Raw genomic sequence first — 14,241 nt, 5'->3', positions numbered from 1 at the left:
TAGTTCGCATTGCCGAGATTAAGCTGTATTATATTCTATCTTATGATACGATTTTGTGATCACATTCTTCTATCTGTTACTTTTATCATTTCTTCTATATATTACTTTCACTTCTTGATCACACTTCATATATTTTTCTTCTATTACTAAGACTTTTTTTCTTAGAATATATTAAAATGACTTTATGACAAATATTTCTATGAATATTATATCATCCAGGCCTCTGCAATCTCCCAGAGCAGATAATAAAAGAACCCGCAGAAGATACGGACATATTGAAATCCAAACGACAACCACTGATCACATTAGGGATTTTTTAACTATCACAGCCCACATGTGAGTTTTTTTCATTCATAACGAATCATCAAAGATACTTCTTTTATTAGTGGTTCAGCTGCACCCAGTTATTGGCTTTGATTTGTACGCTCAACTTGGAGACATCATCTTTCAATATTATTAACGAGGATCATCAGTTCAATGTATTCAAACAAGTTTAAATTAAATAAATGATGATTCATTGATATTTTCTTGATGACACCCCTTCACATTTTATTTTAAGCACTAAAATTCAAAAATTATCAAGAAGATACACAGATTGGTAGATTGGTGACCAGTTGTTAATAAATATAACTAGGTGTGATATAAGTTCTTAATATGACAGCAGAACTTCATTCTTATCAGGTTATTATGGTTATTGTTCATCTTTATGTCATTTCTTAATATCCCTTTTAACATATCACTATACCTCACCTATACAATATCTACACCACTTACCTGTTTTACTTTATACGTCTACCTCTTTACCATATTTAAAACTAGTTTTAATGAGTAGTCTTTTACAATCTATGTGTCTATATATTAGTATATTAACATGTATATTTCCTCACATATTGTTATTATTAATATTTATTATTTTTATTTTTTTTCTTTATATACTTTATAAACTTAACAATTGTTTTGAAATGTTTTTTATTTTTGTTGTTGTTGATTGTTCCTTAAAAGCCTAAAACCCTCTGGTCATCAACGACTGTGGCATGATAAGTTATAATAATAAGATAATAATAAATTAGAATAATAGTTATAAAGTATAAAGAAGGCGATGTGCTTTTAAAAATTTTAACACTAATGTAACTTTAGCTTCCTCATCTGTTAGAGCTTCTGATAAATTTGGGGTCAGTCCTATCCTGTTTATTGTTGGCAAATAGTGAGTACATTCTTCAAAAATATGTCTAATCGTAAGAATGGACTGACAATATTTGCACGTTGGACGTGGCAGTTTTCTGATCAGGTGAGAGTGCGAGAGGAGAGTATGACTCTCAAGCGGGTTAGAGCAACTTCCTCCCTGCGGCTGTTGCGGTAGGATGTTGACCATGGTTTTACTAATCGTTTTATTTCTTTTAATTTACTCAGAGAGCTTTCATCCCACTTGGCCTGCCATTTTTCTAATATTTGTAATTTAAGGGGTGTACTGAGTTCAGATGGGGTAAGAACGGCGGTGCCTCGGCCAGGGAGCGTGAGTGCCTCTCTGGCAGCTTTGTCTGAGAGCTCGTTAAGTTTTTTTTTCTGTTAAAAAAACATTTTTAATGTTCTGTTAATTCTAAAATATTTTTATCTTGTTTTCTTATTTAGCCCTGACAAAGCCCTGCAAAGTGGAGCGAAACGTTGGTTAACAATAATAGTTTTTTGATAACTTTGTTGACCGCCTTCATACAGTCCAACTATCTTCTTCCAAAATAAATAAATAAGGATTGATATTTTCTTCATAACACCGCAAGACTGTTTATTTTAAGGACTAAAATTCACAAATTCTCAAGAAGTGATTGTTTACTGATTTCAAAAGCAAAACCTATGAATTGCTTTTTATTAATTATATCCTGGAAGTAACTAAAGACGTATATTAAAAACTGACAGGACTACGTGTTTTCTGCATCTTACCAGTGTTGCCTTTATCGATTTACATTATTGGGAATTTTAATAATATGCTTGGGAGTGACTGACATGAGTAAAACTCTTCTACTAATGTAATATATGTTTTCGCATATATTAAACGTATTTTAATTAAATACATACGCATATATTAATAATTCGTATAAATGCAATGGTCACATTAAACACTCTTAATACTAAATATTTTTTGTTAAATAAAGATAATACATAAAACTAAATAAATAATGTATGACTTACCAGGCGGCAGTCCGTCTTCGTATGGAGTTGGTGGAGTTGATGGGGGTGGTCGGGGGCTGAGGACGTTAGTTGGCTCCTCGCACCGCTCGCTTTTCTCACGCGTTGTCAGCTCCAGCGGCTCACTTTGCTATAATCATAAATATTATTATTAATAATCAAATATAAATATTATTAATCAAGTAATAAATATTATTACTTTATAGTAAAAAAAAAAAAATAATAAAAGTGGTGATAAGCCAGATCTGCTTAAGCAACGGTGGAATGTAATACGCAAAAATATACAATATCTATAATAATAAAAGATTTTATTAAACTATGATAAAATAAAAATCATTAACTACTTTATTGTTTATCACCTACTATAAAACTAACTATTCGTATTGATGTTAGTAGGTTATTATTTTATTATTTAATCAGTTCTTATTATATTGATTTAATATTTTATTTATAGATGACATATTTTACACTTATGTGAATTTTTTACCTTCATTCTTCTTAAAATTAGATATCGAGAGCAGATACAGTATCTTTTTTTTTATAATGCACCAACCGAAAGTGCAACTATATATTAGGATCATAAGTGACTTTTTCTTATCAGACACAAGCTGAACCGACAATGCTTCCCTATTGCTATATTTAAAGATGTATATGGACTTAATTGAATAAACACAATTGATAGTTTCTTATAATTATTGTAGTATAGTTTATTATTACAATTTAGTAATATAATTATTTTTTAAATAATAACCCTCATTGTGCTTCAATATTAGTACAATATTGAAAAAAATTCATAACAACCGACTTTATTTATATTAAAGTGTGGTAAATTTTTTTAGGAGTGAAACAAAGTTGATATTCATTTTTAGCACCTTAAGAAACCCTTAAATGCAAATTTTCGAAAAAATCGGAAAATAAAATAATAAATTAGGTTGTTAGTATTGTTGACGTGTCAAGATAAGAACAGAAAAGATTTTAAAAGAATAGTTTTTACATTGAGAATTTATGTTTTATTATATGACATGGGCAATTAGCCTGCAAATGAAATACATTTTTAAATGAATTGTGACTGGTATATAAGAATATATATATATTTTATCCCGTTAGATAACGAAATATTTTCCGCCGTGTTTCCTTTTCTATTAAATTGGCAAAAATAATGAGAATAATTCAGTCGAAATCAGGTTGCGGTCGAATAACTCTTGGAATAAATTTAACGAGAGGAGCAGATAATTTCGATAAAGGAGACACAGTTTGAATTCTCGCGGGCCGATCTAACGACATTTCCGGACCCGCTCACCGTGACCATCGCCCCTAATACCTTTTTATATTTGATTGTTTAACCAGAACACGGTTAATAGCGACTTAACGGTTGAGGTACCCAGTTTTATCCGTGGCTGTCACACTGCCATGAGCAGGAAAACAATGAGTGTAGGTTTTGACTTTGTGGTTCCATGGACCACATTATTTCACAAACAAGGATGACGCGGTGCTACGGCAGTTTTAATGAGATGTCTTCTCAAGACAAGGTTGTCAAAAAAGAAAAAAAAAAAAAAAAATGACGTTGACAGTATTTGTCTTGTTTCAAGATGTATGTAACTATGATTTGTCCTCACAGTACAACAGTCCAAGAGAAGATAAAAGTCAGTTATTTAATCCAATTTTTTTTTATTACATTAATGAAAACTATGCATAATTATCAGTCAAAATTGATGATTCTGCCAAATCTAGTTAGAGGGAATAAAAAATGGCGGTTGTTTCTAAACGTTAGTAAAAAAATTAGTTTTTCATTCAAAAAAATTTTCTGAACAATTATAAATAAACTTTTGGTGTATTTATTTTTGCAAATATCATGAAAACTAGTACTTCTACTATTACAAAGATATAGATTTCCCTAAATACATTCACTAACTAATTGATTTTTCGTTATTTTGTTACGAAATATTGATTTAAAAAAAATTGTATCTCGGTAATTATCAAACATTGATAGGTCTATTAGGGCTCATATTTTAGCAAATTTACTCTACTTTAAATGATGTTCTATTATGTTTTCTAGTTTTGTTGGTAGTTTCAAAGATATGGAGGTCTAAAAGAAAAATTTTGAAATAGCGGCCATTTTTTTATTTCGCCTAACTAGACTTTGCAGACTCATAAATTTTGACTATTAATTATGCATAGTTTTTACTAAAGTAATTGGGTGAAATAATTGACTTTTTTTTCATCACTGGAGGCCGGATTTTCATGCAATAAATAGTACCTTAGCTAGAAATTAAGCCAAACATCGACACAAATTCGAATCTTGAAATGGGCGTTATATTTGTACTTGTTTTATAATGCACGTTTTGGGATTACTGCTCGAATTTGCACATTTTGAAAGATAAAAAATCAAATTTATGTTGGTGTAAGTAGTTATTTTGTTCCTGATTAATCATTTTTGATGTTATGATTTCCTGAGGAAAGTAATATAAATGTTTTTTTTTATTTATTGATATTTACAACTGTATAAAACATACAACAAGTAAATTTGATCATAATGACATAATGATAACGATATGATACAGCATGTAGAGAAACTACCCAGTAGTAGAACTCTAAAAACATTTTACAATATAAGGTCACGAGGCCATCTTCTTTTCAGGCGCCACGGAGGATTGCCAGGAATGGAAGAGGAAGCAAGGTTAGAAACTAGTGGGTTTATATAAATTTTAATTATAGTATTGCCATAAAAAATAGTAGGAAAAACACACGTGTTTATGTGAACAAAACCAATTGTATTTCTAACTAAACTTTTTTTGACTAACTAAAATTTGTGTTTAAATTAGGTATTCCCCGGAGTAAAGGTTGGGGGATATTACCAAATTAAAGAAGTGGACTGTTTTTATAAATTATAACTATGCTGAACACAATAAAATGCCTCTATTTTCGATGATTAATGACAATTGATTATGGCTTGCCAAAGATGATTACAATTTGTATTATTGTGTTAGATATTAATTTTGATAGTTAGTTTACAATTACTTGCTGTTGATTTTGTTTTGATTTATATTGAGAACTTGTTCTGCTGTGTTCTTTAGTTCCTTCATCCTGGTTTCGTTCCCTGCCTGGTGATGTTGATTAACCAATTCGCTCATCCTTAGAAATAGTTAACTGCTAATTACCCTAGACAGCCTGTGTTCACTTGTCTCTGTTACCTCTTCACTCTAAAGCAGTACATAGCTTACTTCTTGTTTCTCCCACTAAATGACTCCATTTTCATATTCATCTTGAATTCTATTCAAATGTGAGGGGGGGGGCATATTCCCCAAAAGTATCTTTTTCTCTAAGTTGAGTGCGCCACATGAATTCTGCTAAATGAGATGATAGGTAATTTCGATTTATTCCAATTCTTCTTTTATATTTTAACATGAGATAAATTATTATTCTAGAGAGACGCTATTATAATTGAAAAGTATCAAAAGTTATATTGGAGGGCAGGAGTGCCTTATAGGTTTTGTCATATTATTTCGAGTTAACTAAGAAGTATTTTATAAGAATATATAAAAATAATAAATAAAATGTCTAATTTATGTATCCACAAATGTATTAAATGATTCCAAAGAGCTATTACATTATAGAAGACGTTCAAGAAACTAAAGAGATTAAGGAATTCCGAATATCAAGATGAGGTTAATTTTTAAATATTTGATCACTCGGAAAGATAATATATGCACATAAAACATATGTGATATTGAATAGAATTTAAAATAAAGTTTTTCCAAAGAGTAAGACTAAGTTGTACTTGTTCTGATCCAGGAGCGGCCAAGCTAGAAGATAAAATAAAAAAAAGGAGAGATGAGTGCTTTGGAGTCGGAAAGGGAGGGAGATTATCACTGGAGATTTAATCCCGGCTATAGGTAATCCTTAATCCTTGGATCGGGTAATCCTCGGGAACTCGCTCGATACTTCAAAGCATCCATTATCAGCATTTCACCCTGTATTCCTCATTCCATATATTATTAATTATACCCATTTTGTAAAATCAGCTAGAAAAACCAATTTGTTTTTTATATTTAAAGTATAATATACATAATTATTATCTGTCTACTCCTATGCCATGCTTTTATCGTATTATTATGTTCTTCGCACTGTCTAAGTCCGTATTCTCAATTTATTTCATATTTTAAATTATATTATTTTAATAAACCAGCTTTTGGTGATATAGGGGGAAAATCATTCTATCCTAGAGTAATGGATAATAGATAATATTCTTTTTCTTCTGTAACTTTCCTGAAAAGGCTTAATATAACTTTCCCCGAAGCGGGAGATAAAGATTCCCCCGTAGCAGCGGCTGGTACCCGGATGGGGCCGGGCCTGACGTCAGGGGCGAGTTGACCCTCGTTGATCTCCCACGTGGGAGAGAGTCGCACTTAACACAATTCCATCCAGTTTTTAACCCGATGTAATTATGGCTTAGCCCCTATCTCTCTTGACTCATTCCTCATGCAGAGATGTTTATTGATTAAGACCGTTCCCACATGACAGTCCTATCAGGACAGAATGGATAGTTCTATTTGATAACCGTTGATGGTCCAATTGAGAGTGGTTTATACCGCAATCAGTTGTTAATAGCCGGTTATGTATAAGTCCCCTTACTTGGCATTTCTATGACCGTTAAGATATTCCAGGCTTAGCTGCATTGTGGCCGAAGCACGCAACCGATATTGTCAACAGTATCCACTATCAGTCTCGAGAGAGCCTCAGAGAATTCGTAGTTCGTGAAAACTCGAGAGTGCCTTTCCATGGGACCGAAAAAGAGATGATTAATCTTTGCTTTAATAGTTACAAATCTGACAAAAGTTTTTTTTAAAATTTTTTACTTGCAGATCCGGAAATTTTCGCTATTGCTATATTTAAGGAGGAATATACATTAATTGAAACTTTAATATAAATTAATATATTCATGAAGTGATAACATGGTAACTATATTAATATAGATGGAGACAGTTGAAATCGGAAAATAAAATTTTATGGCCCAAAATTTCCGCATTATATTGGTCATTGATTTCTATTGAAAAAAAAAATGGCTGTCCATCCGTTCGCTTTGAACAGCTCTGATGAAGCCCTGCATAGTGGAACGAAACGTCGGACATTAAAATAGTTTTAAACTATGTAATCTTTTTTTGACCGCAATCCTGACCATCTTCTTATATTTAAAAAAAAATCGCATTATTTTCAACAAATCCACATCATATATACCGTGTATACTTTTTGAGCTAAGCGGCAAAAACGCTTAATTTGTTTAATAACTTTATTTTTTTACCGAAAAAATAAGGTCAGCATTTAATCTTCCCTGAAAACTCCTGAACATCACAATCAGATGAACGGTATAGATTATACTATATCTACCTACTATATACTATCTCTGCCTACAACTCCTTGATGAAGACCTGAAAATCAGGTTGAAACGTCGGCATAAATAATTATTTTTTGTTTATTTATGTTGTTCCTTTGCTGACCACACCCCCCGACCATCTTTTCCAATCAATTAAAGATATGTATTATTAAAGGACTTTAATATTGTATTAAAGACGACGATAAAGTCGAATATGATTTCCTGTTTCCTAAAAAAAGTATGTTTACCGACTTTAATGGACTACTCATAACGTCTTTTTTAAAAAATTAAACTGAATAAAAAAATCATTTAATAGAATCAAGTCTGCTTTGGTAGTTGACAGAACCTGAAGTTACTATTACGTTACATGATGTGGGCATAAAACATGATAGTGAACTGTCGCATCGTCATATCTTATCTGTAACACCAATTGAGTAGTAAATAGATTCTCATATATTGTTTTTTTTTTATCATAACAGCAATGATGATGAGCGGAAACTGAAATAGTTATTGACTGTCATTCATACAAACACCAATTTTTGATTTGTTTACTGTCAGCAGACACAACAAATCAACGTATGGAAAGTGGGATACTCTGTCCCAGTATCGCACTTTCTTACTGTCACGAAAGTACTTATAGGTAAAAAAAAAAACTGTTATTGTGTTGAAGAGCTTTAAGACATAGTTTTGGAGAGTAACCATTTCATTTAATCTAGTAAAAAAAAAACAGTAAATAAGTCTAAGAGGATAATGGGTAAAAGACGGCACTGGTGGACGGAACTACTGTTTTCTGGCTTTAAAAAAATGCCACACATCTTCTGGGTAAAGCAAAAACTAGTAACAGACTGTTTTATTAGTTTAAAAAATGACGAAAACTGTGACTGTTCACAGTTGGTTTACAAGTAGTACTATCGATTATGGGAGTTAGAGGCCTCATGGATCGCGTTGCCCTGGTCACTCATAAAGATGGCACTGCTTTTCATTTTCAAGACCCGTTTGAAAAACTCCTTATCTTGGTCGATCTGGAAAAGCCCGCCATGTTTCCTCCATGGTGTCCTATTTCCCCACATCAGAGTTTAATCAGGAATAAGGAAGGAAATGGACATTGACGTCGAGAGACATTATCTCATATTTCTCAATTACTGGAACGATTAAGGAGGCAGTTGGGTTGGCAACACTCAGCTCGCTATCGCCACGACAATGAGATAAGATTAGAAATTAATTTGTTTAATTAATTCATCCAGCAAATGTAATGTAAATTAACGTAATTTGTTTTAAAAATCATCATATTATTATATAAAATTGTATTTATATACCACTAAGAATTTAAGACTGATCACCTCCTATTAAGAACAAATTCATTAGGATTCTCGAGAAACTTCGAGTTTTAGTTCATAGAGGTGTTAAAGATTGATTGATTGAGTTATGTCAAAGATTAAATTAAAGACCAGGAATTAGGAAACATTAAATACGTTTTTAAATCCAACTTTCTATTTTTAACCTGTTTTCAAATACCATAATATATCAAATCAATGATTAATATATCATTCTCTTTTAAAATTGTAATGAGCATATTGCATTTGTTCGTAGAGGAAATCCAGGTTGTATATAAATAATAATATACATTCGTAGACAACAATATCGTCGTTTTACAAGTGAAATAAACTAAGTCAAAAATTGAAGTTAAAGAAATTTGGTGATGTGTATATATTTTTATGGAATAGTAATTTTACTTTTTATAAGTAAATTATTATGATATTAATAAATTCTTTTGAGTTTAATCTTTTTAACATTTTAGACTGATAAAACCAAATAACTCAACTAGAAAATGTTAAATTAATGTTTTTTTCAATTATAAGCCTAAGATATATTATTGTAATTTTTTAGAATGTTGACTAAATCAGGGGAAATGATATTGTATCATAAATATAATTATTGTAAATCCTGATTAGTATTCCTCATGATTGTGCGATGGTCCCAAAATTTTGCGAAGTATAAATGATATACACTTTTTTTTCTTCAACTTATAAAATAATTATATAACTTTTCCAGACAATTGAATCTAAATTATTAAAATAATATTAGCATTTTTAATAAGATAAATTTGAGTAAAATTTATTTAAATATACCTGCTATTAGTTTTATGTTTTCATTGTGTATTATATAATTATTATGATTATAAATATTATTGTTAATTTTGTAATCATACATATATAAGTTGGGTTTAAAATATATTATAGAATAAGGATTTTTTTTTTTTGAACTTTTGTTATTTTTAATCGTATTACTTTCCTAGACGATCATAATTTTAAGTATTCTGCCTTTGATACAGATAAATATTGGGATTTCATTTTAAATATTAAGAAGTTACTGGACAGTCAGCCCTAATATATGTATCTGATAATTAAACAAGGTGGTTAGAGTTGAATTTAAAGCATGTATTGGAACACGACATGTAAACGGACTGATGAATAATTCTGATGAAAGATTTTCATACTGTGAAAGAAGCATGTTTAATTTATGGATAATTCGACACGAAACAATGAAACAAAATAAATTTATAAAAATTAATTTTATAATTAATAAGTACAAGAATGGACGACCTTATATAGAAATATATACGTTCCCTGGAGCATGTCGTTTGGACGTTATCCAGCCCGAGTTGGACTCGGAGGACCGCTTTAGATGGCTATCTGTGGGTATCCGCTTGTTACAGAAGAAGGTCACCAGCAATATCTTGGCCGATCAGATAATTGCCTTCATTAGGACACGGCCCGTGTCAATGTCTCTCTCACAACAAAGGACCCAGCTACTAGATACTAACCCAACTACTAAATAATTTACTCTCAATTTTTTATTTATTTATTATGTTTATTTGATTCTTGAAAAAAAAAAAATTGAGTGAAAAATTTAAGAGATTTTAATCCTTAATTTCCTCTGGGAAGGTGAGAGGAAAAGAGATAGTTTGGTTCAGAGGGAGTGTCCAGGACTCTACACCTCCTTGAAATGTTTCCTATATTTGTTAGAATTACTACATAGTACCAAAAATAATTAAAGTTGTAAGTGGACGAAGAGGTTATGTTAAAAATTGTAAATTTTAAGAAAAGGAGGTTCATTATTTATTTATTTTATTTTAGCTTGTTATGTTTTGAAGTGTACGTAGGAAGTATATTCATTATTTTAGATTTTGAGGTTAGAGTAGCTCACCCCCCTTCAGCCACACTCAATATTCCAGTAATCTAAAAATATTACGTAGAGTCTTCAATCACTTACCCATTCCGCCCCCGAAATTCCACAATTAGGCCCAGATATACATCTAAAGTATTTAATAGTTATGAATATAGGAGTATTAAAAAAAAAATAAAATGATTATACAGAACAACATTACTGAATTGGCCAAACTGGGAATCCGAGCAAAATTTCATACATAGACCCAGTTCTTGAGAAATATATGACATAATTTTTAATCTAATGCATACTATTTATGAAATAATATAAAAATAGGTTTATATAATTTTTTTTGTTTTCAGGTAAGAATAAGTGACAGTTTGAAACTTTGTGGAAAGGGAGGGGGGGTTCTGACCCTTCAGACCCCATTTGACTAAGTCAGTGATCACTTTTATTTGTTTTACACACCTTCAGTGAATATTTAATATTATTTAAACATTTTTCATTAATTATTTTTATTTCAGAAAAATTAAATCTAAAGATTTAAATTTATAGATTAGAAAAGCTGCAACATCGAAAATAAATTTTGATAATAACTTAGATTCAGTGACTGGAAGATTTTTCGTATTATTATTTCGGTGTAGAGAAAATTAACTTACTTTTTAATTTCCTTTATTTAGAAATTATTAATAAATCACAGCGTTAAGGAAGTATATATACACTTATATTTTTAATTCCTTAACTTAAGCTTTCTATTATTTTTTGCATATTTTCTTACTTTCTCAAAATCTTGTCAAAATCCTGCAAAGTATGGCGAAACATTGGTTTCGCATTAAATATTTTTATCTACTATTTTGTACCTTTATTAACCGCCACTCAGACTATCTTTCTACAATAAATAAGTTAAATTTAGGATTTACGATGTTTAATAATTATTAAATTACTTGACTAACATCGTCATCGGTATTTAATTTAATCATATTAAAGCTCATTAGTTGTTTCGACACGGGATAAAATCAATTTTATGAAAATCGCAGTGTAATCGAATTATTTCTGGATGAAGGAAAGTAAAGAATGGAGAAAATTTTCACTACAGCTAATTGAATCAAATAATATTAGAAAATACGAAAGCGAACCGATGATAACACTATTTTTACTATCATAGATTAGGCTAGTCCCAGCTGCCAAGGCCTAGACTAGGATAACGGCTGACCCCAGATTATCTCTGGGATTTTTCCAGGCGACAATCTGTTCGAGCAGCCAAGAAAATAGGAACAGGAATAGCAGGAAAAAAAGGGAACGTTTTGAATAATAATAATAAAAAAAAAAAACAAGAGGAGAAGCCGGATATCTAGGGACTGGACATTATCGGGGTGGGATGGGGCTTATCTTGGGAGGAAACTGCTATCAGGCTCCAGCAGTCGGCCATCTTTCACGGACCTTAATAACTTCTGTTCGATATCGCCAGAGGAAATGTCCACGAGGAAGAAATGCAAAGATCCCACTAATTCCGATGGAGTGCATACCATGTTTTGTTTTCTGTATCGCAGTGTTGTGTTATCAAATAGAAATAGTTGATTTAAGGTAGTTCCTACTTTTTTTTAGCCCTGATGATGCCCTGAAAAGTTGGGACGAACCATTACATTACATAGTTTTCTTACTATTTGAGTTCTTTTAACAGCACTCGGACCGTTCTCTCAATAATGATAATATTAATTAAGTAAGATATGTAAAATAACAAATTGTTACCTCTTATTTCTTAAACTAAAACTGAAATGTGCAAAGTATAAGAGTTAAACTGAAAAATAAATTTTACAGTTAAAAAAAAATATATATGCTGTCATTTTAGCCACTCCCCCTATCTTTTTCGTAGAAAACCTCCATTAATCATAAGATAATTAGAAACCTAAAACGTTCAAAGTACCACTACAATTTTAAGGTATTTTTTTACTGAATGAATTGATTCCTTTATTTACAATAATGGACAGTAAGAAATAAATAAAGCCATAAATTTTACAAACAAGGGTGAAATCACAACCAACCTAAGGATAAGGTACCTGCCTGAGTTATCCTGGGAGGTTAGAAAGGCTTAGGGCAATAAATGGGGGGAGAAAAAAAAATTTACAATCGTTCACACCTAAGGCTGACAGTTGGGATTTTTTTACCAGTTACGGGGAGTCGTAAAGCTGTTACCATGTGTTTATTACTAGAAAGCTTTCTGTTGGGACATCTTTGTTATAACTATTTGTAGGTTCAGGTTGGAGTCTAAAAAACCTGTCGACTTAAGTGGTTAAAACTAATTTATCAATAGCTCTATTTAAAAAACATATTTGTAATTGAAAAAATGTATACACCACAGCCTAAAATAGCATACAACTAAAACATAGTTTTGATTTTAAAAATCCAAAAATATTATTAACAGTAAATCACACAAAAAACTTAGCTTGTATTTAATCCCGATGAAGCCCTACGAAATGCGTGGAAACGTTGGATACTAATAGTTTTTTCTAATATTTTGTATATCTTTCTTGACTGCCACCCGGAACATCTTCATAAAAATAATCTCACTCATGTTATAATCTTCAAATTAATTACTCACAAAGAAATTAAAATTGTTTTTTTATTTATTCGATAAAAATTCAGCGTAATTTCATTATTATAAGATAAAAAGACTTAGGAAACCTGACTGTGACCACCGCACTGTGAGGCGATTGGCCTAAATTCCATATTTAAAGAAATTAAAGTTTGTTTTTTAAGTCATCTTTTCTATAGTTCTCAGCAACGATTTAAAGACTTATGAAAATAAGAAAATGCCGGCACATTAAAGAGGCATCAAGTGATGCCATGTTAAGACACCGCAACGCATTTGTCAAGCTATGGAAAATTACCGCCTGTGCAAGTGTGTGGAAAGTTATTTGGACTAATTGGTACAATTTTGCTTGGATTTCTAGTCTACTCCTCCCGTGATTTTCAGGCACTAATCAGAAGGCGTTTGGGCGAACTTTTGTTGATGTCGTTTTTCGATTTCAGGGGCTTTTTAAATATTTTGCTCTATCTCAAAGTCTCTCCTTCCCGTTTTAAGCTAATATTTCGAAAGTGATATAGGGCCCTCGCTCTCCGGGGGTTTAGCGGGGCGGGTCGGGCGGGGAAGGATGGCCTTTTTTTTAGCGTTACGATCTCCTCTTGTGAGATTGTGATATGTCGTTCATCGACCAACCTACTCGATACTTTGATGCCGCTTTTCGATTTCAGGGGCTTTTTAAATATTGCTCTATCTCGAAGTCTCTCCTTCCCGTTTTAAGCTAATATTTCGAAATATCGTCTGCAAATAAATTCCCAATCCGTAACATCTCCTAATTTACATACGTTCAGACTTTTATATATAATAGGGTATTAATTATTTTAGAAATTTTTTCTTTACTTATCATTTACCAAAGGGATAGCCCGACAACATGGGAAGGAGGTTAAAATGGGCGGGGCATGTAGTAGGGCACCCAGCTATCCATCAGGTATCCACTACC

At 31.5% G+C, this 14,241-nt stretch overlaps 1 protein-coding gene across 1 annotated transcript in view; it reads right to left on the bottom strand.

Annotated features, from left to right (window-relative positions):
* dve (SATB1_N and homeodomain domain-containing protein dve) overlaps positions 1-14,241 on the bottom strand; it is a gene marked incomplete in the record, with an annotated part of 161,152 nt that overhangs the window by 129,362 nt on the left and 17,549 nt on the right. Inside the window, 1 exon segment of the mRNA XM_067047484.1 lies at positions 2,185-2,311. Within this exon segment, the coding sequence (XP_066903585.1) occupies positions 2,185-2,311 (127 nt within the window).

This window comes from Halyomorpha halys, unplaced genomic scaffold (genome assembly GCF_000696795.3).
Source record: "Halyomorpha halys isolate HHAL.00 unplaced genomic scaffold, Hhal_1.1 Scaffold405.1, whole genome shotgun sequence".
Classification (NCBI taxonomy): domain Eukaryota; kingdom Metazoa; phylum Arthropoda; class Insecta; order Hemiptera; family Pentatomidae; genus Halyomorpha; species Halyomorpha halys.
This window is presented reverse-complemented; position numbering and strand designations above follow the sequence as displayed.